This window comes from Chinchilla lanigera, unplaced genomic scaffold (genome assembly GCF_000276665.1).
Source record: "Chinchilla lanigera isolate Chin_1 unplaced genomic scaffold, ChiLan1.0 scaffold00070, whole genome shotgun sequence".
Classification (NCBI taxonomy): Eukaryota; Metazoa; Chordata; class Mammalia; order Rodentia; family Chinchillidae; genus Chinchilla; species Chinchilla lanigera.
The window spans coordinates 3,116,725-3,130,285 of NW_004955471.1; the positions used below are offsets into that span (position 1 = coordinate 3,116,725).

A 13,561-nucleotide genomic window follows, 5' to 3' on the forward strand; every position below is an offset into this window, starting at 1 on the left:
TCCTCGGGCCTCTCTTCCTGTTCCCCCAGATTGTCCCACCAAGCCTCCTCTGTCAGGGGGGGAGACTGGTCTTTGCACCCCACTTTTGTGCAAAAGAGACACGATTCCCATTGCGCCGCTTCTGCACTCTGCAGACAAGGATTGGCTCTTTTCCACTTTTGACACTGGTTTTCTTTATCCAGGACTCTCAATATTCATCTCTCCAGGGCCAGGGAAGAGTGCAGGGAGCCGGGCGGAGAGCGGCAGGTGGTGCTGGGCTCCATGGTGGCCCATGGAAGAAGCCTGCTCCAAGCACCCAGTGCAGTGATCAGGATGCCTGCTGTCGATGGGGGCCTCCATCTGCTACAGTGTCCTGGGTTTTTATAAGGTCCAGTGAGAAGAGAAGCACAGGAGAAGGACTTTTGCTTTTAAAGTTTATTCCCATGTATTTACCCAGAAATTTTTAAAAAACATGGAAATTTCAAATGCTGCTTGTTTTCTTTGTGAAAAGAAAAGACAGTGTTTCTCTGTGTGAGTGTGTGTGTGTGTGTGTGTGTGTTGGGGACGTGCACAGAGGAGGAAGAGGGAGGGGTGGAAGGGAAGAAGGGAAGGAGGCAGACCCTGGGTGATGTAACTTGGGCCTCCTGGCCTCTGAGAGTGATGTGAAGGGACCTCCCCAGGGGAGGCAGACCTACCACCACTCAGTCTTTCAGTCTGGAGCTCCGCACTGCGCTCTGCCAATGGGGGCGGGGCAGGGAGAGCCCCGGGCTGCGGACCGCAAGCCCGCGGCAGCACACTGATCCCGCACGCGGGAACGCAGAAGGGACACGAGTAGCCGAGGAAAACACAACGTGAAAACACTGATGACCCAACTGTCTCCTTCTCTGATGGTGCCGCTGTCACACAATTGGTGCTGAAGACCAGGACAGCACAGACCGACTGCACCTTGCCACTAGTTTGCTGAGTCGAACCCTTTCCTTGGACGTCTGCTTGCACTCACAGCGAGAGGCCGGGAGCGGGCATGAAGACTTTCACGCTCTCCCTCTTACAGGGTTAGGACCAAAATAGTAGAAGGCCGGGATGACAAAGACAGTGAAACATCACCCCAAACTCATTTCGGTGAGCTGCTTCTTGACACAGCGTGGTATACATGCGTGCGTGCGTGCGTGTGTGTGTGTGTGTGTGTGTGTGTGTGTGTGTATTCATTTAATAGACTTTTAATTTTAAAGTATTAGCCACAGCTTTAAAAAAGAGTGTATGCCTAAACTTTCATTTCAGGGAAAAAAACCTGGAAAACTTTCATTACAGGCTTAAGTGGGAGTTTTAATATGTGTGTTGAACTGATAAGAAATTTGAATAGTTGCAGTGATCTGTAGCAATATATGATAAGTTGTTTCAAGGTAAAATTGAATACTTAATCATTTAATACAGACTGGAAAAGTTTTGAGTTTATAATAAGAAAAGTTCCATGTTAAAATTAACTCATATTTTCATCTCAGTGCTTAATAAAAAACCAGAAAGGATATTTCCTTTAAGATTCCCTACTGCCTGCTTTTTTTTTCAGCTCAAAAATGGCTAAGACATAGCCGAAGAATAAGACTGCTAGCAACTTACAGTTTCATTTCAAAGCTGAAGGTCAACACAAATGATCAACTATTGCACTTTATTCCTCTTTTTAAATATAGCAACACTTCAGTCCATGAAAAAATGGATGCATGTATTATAATCCTTTATCAGGAATTTTACCTTCATATTACAAATGTAAATGCAGAAATCTCCTTTCAGATTGATGGAACAGATTATTTGGCTCATTTGCTCAATAATGTATGTGTTCAGTAATATTTACAGAGTAGCTACTGTGCTTTAGGCACAGTTCTAGGTGCTAGACCCTCAAAAATGTCTGAAACAGTCTGTGATTTTGCTGAGGAGGTGCCACTGAAAAATTTAAATAGAAAGTCCTGTTTCATTTGTTGAAAAAGATTATTACAATTATGTATTTTGTTTGGACCCTCTACACGCAAATGTTAAAAATTAATAGATGATACCAAAACCAAAGGCAACAAAAGGAAGAAGGATATGCTAGGCTTCATTAACAATAAGAAATTTGTATATGGAAGGAAATTTTCAAGAGAGTGAAAAGAGAACCCACACATGGGAGAAAAGACTTACAGATCATATGTCTGAGGAGGATTTAATACCTAGAATATATAAATAAGCTCTTCACTTGAAGAACAGTAATAAGACACTCCAATTGAAAAATGGTCAAATGCCCTGAACGAGTATTTCTCCAAAGAAAATATACATTGGCCAATAACCATGTAAAAAGAGGCCCAATAGTCATTAGAGAACTCCGAATCAAAGCCATAATGAGACGCCACTTCATAGCTGCTAGCCTGCCCATGGAAGGGGAAGTGTTGGCGGGGTGTGGGAAACTGGTACCCTACACTTTTCTAGTAGAATGCAAAACACTGCACCTGAATGTGGAAAATAGTCTGGTCGTTCCTCAAAAAATTAAAACATAGAATTATCATATGCTCAGCAATTCTACTCAATGTATGTCCAAAAGAACTGAAAGCAGAAATAGCTATCCTGAGGTATATTTGTATACCCATGTTCACAGGTGCATTACTCACAATACCTAAACATGGAAACGATCTATATGACACCAAAAGATGAATAGAAAACCAAAATGTAGCCGATCCTCTTTATTTGCAGTAGTTATAGTCCAGAAAGCCATGGCGAACCTTGAAGTAGTAATTACTGAACCAGTCCTCCCAAGAGAAATAAAGGATTAGGGCTCTGGCCACAGCATTTCGGTCCACTGATCCACAGATAACCTCATTTTATGTGTGTCTCTGTTCAAAGAAGCCTTCCTTAAAATGCACCATTAGTGTCACTGAGCCCAGGGCCAGCAGCAGTGTAACTCATGTCTGAACAAAGCTGCTCTTACACGTAACTGGTCTGTAAGGCAGTTAGAGCTTTCTTGAATTTAGCTACCCCAAATAGCACTCAGTGTATGTTCCAGGCCATCTGAAACAGGGAAACCACCAATGAAAAGCACAAAAATGCAAACAGGTAGCACTAAATAGAAGGCAAAAGAAAAAGGTGGGGGGCTTGTATGCAGGATGTGAGCTTGCCCTATCTGATCTCTGCTGGAATGCGCACTATTGGCAACTCAAATTCTGTGCAATGCATGAGTCTGATGGATAAAACGCCGAGAGGGCTGGCTTTGAGGTTACAAATGAAAGGAGCCCGAAGGCCAGTTCACAAGCATGAAAAATATACAAAATGGAGATCAACTCAGTATACAAGTGACAGAATATTACTCAGCCATAAAAAGGGAATGAAATTTGGATACCTGCTACAATATAGATAAACACTGAAATCACTGTGCTAAGTGAAATAAGCTCAATGCAAAGAACAAACACTTTATAATTCCACTTGTATGAGGTATCCAGAATACAGGCAAATTCATACACTAGAGTTTATCAGGAGTTTAGCAGAGGACAGAATGGAGAATTATGGGTAAGTTGGTTCAGACCTTGTATTTGGCATGATGAAAATGTACAGGAGACGGATCACCATGTGAATGTACTTACTGCTGTAAAGTGTACACTTAAGAATTAGGGAAATTTTCATGTTATATTTTATGAAAAATGGATAGATAACGCTGGAAAAGATCACATGGATCACATTAAACTCCTGCTGAACCAAATTCAAATGTGGATACTCTATGGGCACTAGGAGAGATTCTTTTTTACTCACATTTCTTTTCAAAAACAAGAACCCTCCTTGGTATCTTTTTGCCTTTTGGTTTACAAAACCAGCTTACTCCTTAATAATTTATCAGCTGATTACTGAGGAAAACAAGTGAACTGAAATGTGCATGTCAGTTATTTGGCTTTACTTCATGTTTCTGCTGAAAATTTATACAGTACTAGAATGATTCTTTCTGACTAGCTGCCAAAACAGGGGCCACCTCGAGATCCAAATGATATTCTTCTTTTCCTTCAGGATGAAGTTCTCTCAGTGGCACACCCTGAGGTGAACTGGTGCTCTTAGACAGATGACTATGGACGGTACTGCTGTATCTTGGCACTGTGTCTATCTTTTATCACCAATCCATTTGTCACCTGCTGCCCTCTTTCCTGAAACCCCATTTTACTGTCGCTGGAGAGTGCGCCATCTGTTATGAGATGCTTGGTTACTATCATCACTCCAGCATTCTCTTTTAAATATTTCTTGACCCAACAATTACAAAGAAGCATAGCTGAATATAAATATAAATGAAATATGCTAATGGGAAACACAGACGCTATTAAAATATAAACTTAAGACAGGAAGGAATTCATAGCCAAAGAGAATTCTATTAAAATTCTTTCAATCTTTCAAAATGCATCATGAAATAAAAATGTTTCACTACAGAATAACATTTTGGCTTCTTCAGTGACTGAAAAGAAGGATAATTATGATTGTCGTGAAAACACATCCAGCAGCTGTATATGGTGAACAAAAGCACCCTTATGAAACGCTTGCAAAATCTGGCACTTGCACACGTTCACATTTCCTAGAAATTAGATCGTGTCCCAAGTGCAGCAGATACCAAGAGAGACTGTTTTCTATTAATTGTGGCTTTGTACCAGTTGAGTTTTTGGAGCCAACTGGATTATCTCTCTTCTGGGACAATTCCCACATACAATTATGTAGGATTTACATATACTCAGAAGTGCGTACACTAAAATGCTCTGAAAAGCGATTTTTACCTTCTCAAAGATCAATATACTTTTACTCTTGAAAAACACCATTTGATTAGATTCCTTCACACATGAACATCTGTTTAGAAATTATTTAACAGAAAAAAAAAGAGTGTAACGAATAATTCTGCAGTTTGTTTTATCAAGGCTAATTAATAGGTACTTACTCATTAAAGACTAGGTCTGGTGCAAAATAGAGAAATTGGCTGTTCGTATGTTTGTACGATCTCCAGCTCAACGCAAATGATGATAGACACATCCAAGAATACTGGATTAGGGTAATTTGGTCCTCAAGAGGCAAGTTTTTAAATCCTGGAGAACAGAACAATTAATCACAGAAATACACAGCATTAAGTACATTTCAGAAAGCAGCTTCTTAAGACAGACCCACACAGCCCCCTTTTCCTAATAGACGCAAATCAATCCCACGGGCCTCTACACAGCACTCACCACATGCCTGGCCCTGTCCACGGTTTCATTTTAAATTCACCCTGCACGTTCAGTGAGTGTGAGTGGCCAAGGCAAACCGATCCTGGAGAAACCAGGGAGATTCAGTGTAAACCGCAGCCCAAACTCTTGGTTGGACTGAAAGAATTCGTATTAACCTTAAAACTTGTTACATCCCCCGCAATTCATCACATTAAATTAAAGAGTAAGGTAATAACTGCTGACATCTGCATGTCTGTAAAAATTACAAAGGGTATTACTTTTCTCGACTTTGTGGTATGTAAAAATGTGATCTTTTGCTTTCTGTAGTCTGGGAAAATACTAGAGTTGATGACTACTTTTGTTTTGTCTTGCTTCTGGTGTAGCAGTAAGGATTGAACACAAGGCTTCATGTATAGTAGAAAAGTGTTCTACCACTGTATTATAGGCCTAGCCCTTTAAAAAATGTCTTTTTTTTAAAAAAAAAGATTTTGAGACATGGTCTCACTAAGTCACTGCATTGACCAGGCTGACCTCAGCCTTGTAATGCTCCTGCCTCTGCCTCATGACTGGCTGGGATTATAGGCCCATGTTCTATTCCATGCCTGTCACAACGTTCTGTAGTAGAATGGGCACCTGGCTCATTATTGGAGTCACAGACTAAGATATCATAACACTTCTAAGTGATACTTCTGTAGATAGCAGGGCCTTATTAATAACATCCTGTATCATAGAAAATGACCAACAAAGATGGATTTGCAAAGGCAATTCTAAGGATGCTGGGGATACGGGAGATATTTTGTTTAGTGGCATCTCTTCAGATTTACTCACAGGCCTGCATTTACTCAACTCATGCACGGATCAGCCTGGCTATGAGCTGCTAATAACGTGTTTTTCATCGTGTTTCACCAACAGACTGTGTGTTACTATATTAATACTTCTGGAGAAGAAATGAGTTCATTAACCAGACTTTCCCTCCACACTGCATCAACTGGATGTCCAATTCAAGCTCCAATGCAAGGATGCAACAAAGGGACTCCCAGAGACGAAGGCCAGTGCCAACGCGGCCCCTGTGTGTCCGGATGACGACACAAGTGGTGACAGAGAGGAGTCCTACCTGGAAGTACCTTTGCCCACTTCACGACTTGAATCATCTGCTTGCCAGCCAAGCGGTTGAGAGTGGAGAGCAGGTTTTCCGCAGTGTCTGGTTTCGAGCTGTCGTAGCCCGCATACACAATTTCCGGCTCGATGTTCTCCAGGATCATCCCAGGGGACGGGGTGAGCGCCCGAGAGATGGTGGAGAGCTGAGGGACCAGTGCGGTGTTGACCGAGGGCTCCTTTGTGGGGGCAATGTACGTGGTCCCCTCCTCGGGGCTCTGGGGGGGCGGGGGCGGGGGCGGCTGCTGTGGCGGGTGTTCTTCGTGCAAGCCTTTTAACTTCCCCAGCTTCTTGGACTTGCGAGCTGTGAGGGAACAATCACAGGTAAGTTATTCTTGTGATCCCAAGGCATGACCGCGAGCTATAGTGAATGTTTACACCCGAAAGACATTACATGGCATGCAACAATGGCAGTCACCATATTTTTGATCACACCCCTTAAAGACAACGTACGAAAGCAGACTTCTAAAACTGCTTCCACGAGGGCCAACACAATGATGGAATGAGTGTGTTCAAAGTCGGGCGGGAGGGGGTGTATCTTGAAAGCAATGTGTTGTTTACTGTAATAATTTTTTTAAAATTTAAAGACACACCCTATTTTAAATTTTAATGTAACACAAGTAGATATTAATAAAGACAATACTAAAAACTACTCTTCTTACTTCTATAATAAATTTCATAACAAGATGATAGAGAATAACAATAGTTAATACACTGTGTACTGTGATATAAAAGAAAGGCCCAAATGACACTCAAGACTTCAAGTAATAAACAAAAAAGACTCTTACAAATAGGTAATAACACAAAACTTCCTTTTCAAAGAATTAAGAGAAACTAGAAGTTTAAGTGACACAAGTTAGAATATATATTGAAATATTTTTGCACCAAAAGAATAGAGAATTTGGGGAGTTACTAGACCTTCTCTGTGCTTCCTACCATTTTTTTCATCTTCTATTTTGCTCTTTATTTATAAATGTGTATATTCTGCGTTATATAAGAGAAACCATGAGACATTTAAGCTTGTGTGTTTGACTTATTTCGCTTAACATTATGTTTTGAAGTTGAATCCATCTTCCCACAAATACCTCAAGTTTATCTTTATGGCATAGTAGCATTCCCCTCTGTATAAATACACATTTTTTTCTCTTTTTTTTGAGGCGGGTACTGGTAATTGAACTCAGGACCTCGTGCTTGTCAGGCAGGTGCTGTGCTGCTCAACTATATCCCTGGCCTCTTAAACACATTTTATCTATTCATGTATTGATGATGGACATATACACTGTTTCAAGATCTATAAATTATGCTGCTATAAACATCGGTATGCAAGAATCCCTGAAGTATGATGATTTTAGCTCTTTTGGGAAGATACCTAGAAGAGGGATACCTGGGTCAAATGGAATTTCTACTTCTAGTTTTTTGAGGAATCGCTATACTGGTTTTCACAGTGGCTGTACTAGTTTACATTCCCACCAACAATAAAGAAGAGTTTTTTTTTTTTCTCCATATTCTCATTAGCATTTGTTATTATTAGATTTTTTTTAATGATAGCCATTCTTTCTATGGTAAGATGGCATCCCAATGTAGTTGTAATCTGCATTTCTCTAATGGCCAGTGAGTGATGTTGAACAATTTTTCATGCAGTTATGGACCATTTGAACTTGTTCTTTTGAGAAATGTCTATTCATTTCAGTTGCCCACTTTTTGACTGGGTCTTTTACTTACACAGTCTAATTTTTCAGAGTTCTTTATATATTCTAGATGTTAGTCCTCTGTCCGAGGAATAGCTGGCAAAGATTTTTTTTGTCATTCTGTAATTTACTTGTTTACACTGTTGATTGTTTCCTCTTCTGTGCAGAAGCTTTAAAATTTGATGTGGTCCCATTTGTTAAATCTTGGTATTATTTCTTGTGCCATTCAGATTCTGATCAGAAAGTCCCTGCCTACACCTGTCTTCAAGAGTTACACCTATTTTATTAAGGGTTTCTTTTTTTAACATTGTTATGGTTGATACACTGTGTCAACCTGAGGAGTCTAGAGCCTTGGCTAAGTGACTCAGCAGTTCTACATCCTGGGGTGAAAAGGACATGTGCTTACAGCTGTGGGATATTGTTCACTGTATCAATTTGAGAGGTTTAGAAGGTTAACTATGTGACTCAGCCAGGATGCTTACTTTGTATTGGTCCTGAGCCTGTGCAAGAGGAGGGCGCGGAGATGGTGTGAGTACTTCACGCGCCCTGGGTGGGGGCAGCCTGCTTACAACATAAGGAAGGAAAAGAGGCTTGTTCCCCACTTTTGCTCTTGCAGTTTTCGCTGTCTTGTGCTGCCTTGAAGTGTGCACCCTGTGCCATGCCACTCTGCCTTGGAGCCAGCCGAGTACAGACGGAAACCTCCACAAACTGTGAGCTAAACAAACCTTTCCTTCCTTAATTTTGGGCATTGGGTATTTTGTGTCAGCAACAAGAGAAAAGTAACCAAGATCTTTGATCTTTGATCCATTTTGATTTCAGTTTAGTACATGGTGATACATAGGGGTCTAGACTCATTCTTCTGCCTATGGATATCCAATTTTCTCAGCACCATTTATTAAAGAAGCTATCTTTCTTTTGGTGTACGTTTTTGGGCTTTTTGTCAAAGATCAGATAGTTGAATGTGCCTGAGGTTGATTCTGTTTCTTCTTCTCCACTGATCCACAAGCCTGCTCTGTGCCAGTACCATGCTGTTTTAATTACAGTAGCACTGTAATCTAACTTCAAATCTGGAACTGTGATTCCTCCTGCTTTGCTAACCAGGCTTGCTTTTGCTATTCTCGGTCTCTTCTGGTTTCACATGAACTTTAGGATTGTTTTCTCTAGATCAGTGAGACAGGCTGTTGGTATTTTCACTGGTATTATGTTAAATCTAGATAACAGTTTTGGAACTATAGCCATTTTGATTACTTTGGTTCTGCCTATCTAGAAACAGGGGCTATCTTTCCATTTTATTTATTTTTATTTTATTTTATTTTTATTTTAAAGAGAATAAAAAACAGTAACAACATAACAACAGACAACAACAGAAGAAAGCAAAAACAATAAAAATGATACAGGGTTTCAAAACAGAATAATAGGAATTAACAGTGGATGTTATATTACATATTGTTATTCAACGAAGTTGCTCAGATTACCAGATATAAGAGTGCAAGATCCATCAAACCACTAAAGAGAATAAAAGATAATAAAAAAATCAGAAACAATATCTTTCCATTTTCTGTTTTTTGTTGTTTTTTTTTGCCTTTTTGAGACAAGGTCTCTGTATGCAGTTCAGGCTGGTCTTGAGTGTACTTTAAAGCCCAGGCTGGTCTCGAACTCTCAATGATCCTCCTGCCTCAGCCTCCCGAGTGCTGGGATTATAGGCGTGCGCCACCATGCCCAGCTCTTTCCATTTTCTGATGTCTTTCCAGATTCTCTTTTTTTCCAGAGTGATGCAATTTTCACTACAGAGGTCTTTCACTTGCTTGATTAGATTAATTCCTAAATATTTAATTTTTCTTGATGCTATTGTGAATGGCGCTGTTTTCTTTCTTTCTCAATGAGTTCATTATTAGTAGATTGGAATATTGATTTTTGTGTATTTATTTTATATCCTGCTACACTGCTTACTTTCATTATTAATTATAGCAGTTTTTTTGATGGAATTTTTGGGGTCTTGTAGGCATAGGATCATGCCAGATCTGCAAATAATGATATGTTGAATTTATCCTTTCCTGTATGTCTCCCTTTTATTCCATTCTCTTGCCTGATTGCTGTGGCTAATGTTTCAAGGACTATGTTGAACAGGAGTGGTGATAGTGGACATCCTTGTTTTGTTCTTGATTCTTGCTTTCAGTTTTTCCCCATTTAATATGATGTTGGCAGTAGGCTGGTCAGAGGTGGCTTTTATCAGATTGAGATAAGGCCCTTCTAAACCTTCACACCATATTTTTCTACATGAGCCCTTGTACGTGAGATAAATTGCAATCCAATATTGACTTAAATTGGGTAAAGCATTTCTCTCTCCTTCTAAATAAAGAAGTCTTGTTATACTAATAGGAACACTACCTCTTAAGTCTTTTTGTCAGAGAAAGCACACAAAGCTCAGTTATTAGTACTTAGCATATTTGGATAACAAATGCCTCATTCATCCATTCTACAGATCTTCATTGCCTGTTTATATATGCAAGGGGCTCTACAGGAACCCAGCTCCTATCTGAAATATGACCAAGCCTCACCTTGTCCTCAACAGGTGTGCAGCCTCATTGGGGAAGAGCTAAGAAAGGTATCACAAAGCTGCACTACAGTGCAGATAGAGATGGGTCCCATGATAAAAACAAAAATAGCTAAAATTTATTGAATGTTCACAAATACCAGGTACTTACTTCTTAGAGGGTCTTATAAAAATTAACCAATTTAACCATTTTTGAGTGGGTACTGTTATGATTCTTACTTTACACTAAACAATCTGAGACCAGAGAGAGAGAGATCAAGAGACCTGCCTGAGATCATATAGCTAGTGTATATGAAATAGTGTTCATGGGAAGGATAAACTACTTCACACACCAACACAATGCGAACTGGGAGAGGTAGATGGATACGAGGTGTGATGGTCAATGTGGACTGTCAATTTGATTGGCTTGAGTGATGCCTAGACTAGGAAAGCATGCTGATGGGCGTGTCTGGGTGTCTCATGGGAGTGTGGCAGTAGGGATTCTGTCTGTCCTCTTGTCCTTCTTGGGCTTGTCTGTCCCCTGCACCCTGCTCCAGGCTGCCATGAGGTGAGCACCTCTCCCCTGTCATGCCCTTCTGCCTTGATGTTTCTGCCTTGGAGCCAGACCACCAGGGAAGCTCTGAAAGCAGGAGATGAAATAAACCTTTTCTCCTTATTTTTCATTTATTTTGTTTTAGAGTACTGGGACTTGAACCCAAGGCTTTCACGCTAAGCTATACCCATCCAGCCCCTTTTATATTTTTATTTTTTATTTTGAGATAGGGTCTCACTAAGTAGCTAAGTTGCCTAGGCAGGGTTTAAACTTGTGATTCTCCTGCCTCACCCTCCCAGAGTGCTGGGATTGCAGACGTGTGCCATGATGCCCTTTCTTTTCTCCTTTCCATTGTGTATATGAAGCATTCTGTCCCAACAACAGCAAGCTGACTAATATAGAAGGGTGGATAATTGGGAAGATGAGTGAATGAATGGATAGAATTAGAAAACGTGTAAGTGCCCAATTAAGTTAGGGCTATGGTAAAAACTTACTTTCAATTGCAATGTTTTCAATTTATTCAAAAATTCTTCATGAACCATGCACTTCTACTTATTCCTAACATAAATCCCAACCTTAACAAAACAGGCCTCAACAACACCAATTAATTGGCTTTCAAAGTAACTTTGCACATTTATAAATGCAGCCATTAATATCTATCACAGAAAAACATACAACTCAGATAAAAGACAAGCTATCATCCAACAACAGCTACATTGCTACAATCATTAAATATGTGAACTTACAAGATGAATAAGATCTAATTCTTGTCTTTAAGAAGATTAAAATTAACAAAAAATTAATTTTCAATCACTATAGACTATGTCCTTCTATACAAGACACGAGGAAGAAAAAGCTATTTCAATGAAAAAGAGGTATGTACTAGTCAGAAACTCTGGTACATATAACTTCTTTTTTTTTTGTTTTTTTCTCCGGTACTAGGAACTGAACTCACGACCTTGCGCTTGCCAGGCAAGCGCTTTTGCTGCTGAGCTAAATCCCCAGCCCCCATATAACTTCTTCTAAGCTTCAGTTGATTCATCTGAAAAATGGGGTGCTAATGCTGTCAGCTCCTGTCTCAGTTAAAGGGCTAAAACATGCTGGAAATGATTATTGATATCTGAAATAATACTTCAGTGTCATTTTCATTCTTTTCAAAAGTTCTGTATTAAAAATATTCTAGTTTATTAAAGTGTTCTCATCTTTCCCAAGACTATAGTTGATGATAACCACAATTTGATCGACTAGAAATAGCCCTGGGTGATATTTTCAAATTTTATTAAAAATAATATTTGCATGCAGATTAATTATGACTCATATTTGTTTTAGGCCATAGATTTATCATTCTGCTTTTATTCTCATGGCTGATTTAAGATCGAGGCTACGATATTCCATGAAAAACGCCTAATGTCGTCTCCGGCACGTGCATACCATGCTGTTTTCTGTGGCATAATCTATTAAGCAGATTAGCAATATTGTGTTCCAAATTTCAGTTACATATATCTTTATGCTGTGATTTTTGCAAATGTATGTGGGACATCTGGTATTGAGTAATTTATAGTTACTTAACCAGTTCAAGGTAATATCTTTAGTGAGCAGATTCTTTAGCCAAGTGTATTTACCCAATAAGTACTCTAACCATCAGGGATATGGTCACAGTTATTTTAGTCATAGTAACCTTTTAAAAATGCATGGAAATTGTATACAGTTCTATTAAATACATGCTGCTTTCTTAAATTTAAACTCTTCAAAGGTGCCAATGTCTTATTTATTACTATAATTTATCACTCATAATGCCTATTAGTACCTGCCAAATGTTTATTAAATAAGTTTATTTCATTTTCAAATGTTAATTAATTTAATGAACTATTACATACATGACATACACATTTACTTCCCTGTGGGAAATGGGCAAACACAGTATTTCAAGATAAAATTTCTGAGTTGCTAATTATTATTCCTTTTCAAAATTTCTATGGTGTAATGATCCATTCATGGAGCTACTACTCTTAAAATATCATATCTAAAATAACAGTGAGTGAAACTTATAGAGCATTTAGGCTGTAAGCGCAGTTCAAAGTGCTCTCTAGGTGCGTTTCGAGCATTCTCGTGCGCACTGTGACCCAGCTACTGGGCACTTTGTTATTATTTCCATTTCTGAGGTGAAGAGATGAAATCATAGGATGAAATCCATTGTCAAGGCTGCAGACCTAGTGAGCGCCAGAACGAGGACCACAGTCCTGTAGACACTTTTAACTTCACCGTGTAGCCTCTCTTCTACTCCTTCCCTCTTTATCTAATTTGTATTTTTTATACTTCACCATGAACACAAGCTTCAAATCCAAGTGTATAATTAAGATGTTTGCTAATTATGCAGAAACATTTTTGGCTAAAGATACTTAATGAACATGTTTTTACTATATAAAGCATCAGGGAACATGAATATTGGGTCTTATCACTATTCAGCACC

General features: G+C 39.3%; 1 protein-coding gene across 2 annotated transcripts in view; it reads right to left on the bottom strand.

Annotated features, from left to right (window-relative positions):
* The window catches only part of Nr3c2 (nuclear receptor subfamily 3, group C, member 2), a 338,685-nt gene that overhangs the window by 57,515 nt on the left and 267,609 nt on the right, over window positions 1-13,561 (bottom strand). For both annotated transcript variants that reach the window (XM_005400874.2, XM_005400875.2), the window contains exons 5-6: window positions 6,277-6,621; window positions 4,901-5,045 (exon numbers count right to left, since the gene is read on the bottom strand). In XM_005400874.2, the coding sequence (XP_005400931.1) occupies window positions 4,901-5,045; window positions 6,277-6,621 (490 nt within the window). The remainder of the gene's footprint in view (window positions 1-4,900; window positions 5,046-6,276; window positions 6,622-13,561) is intronic.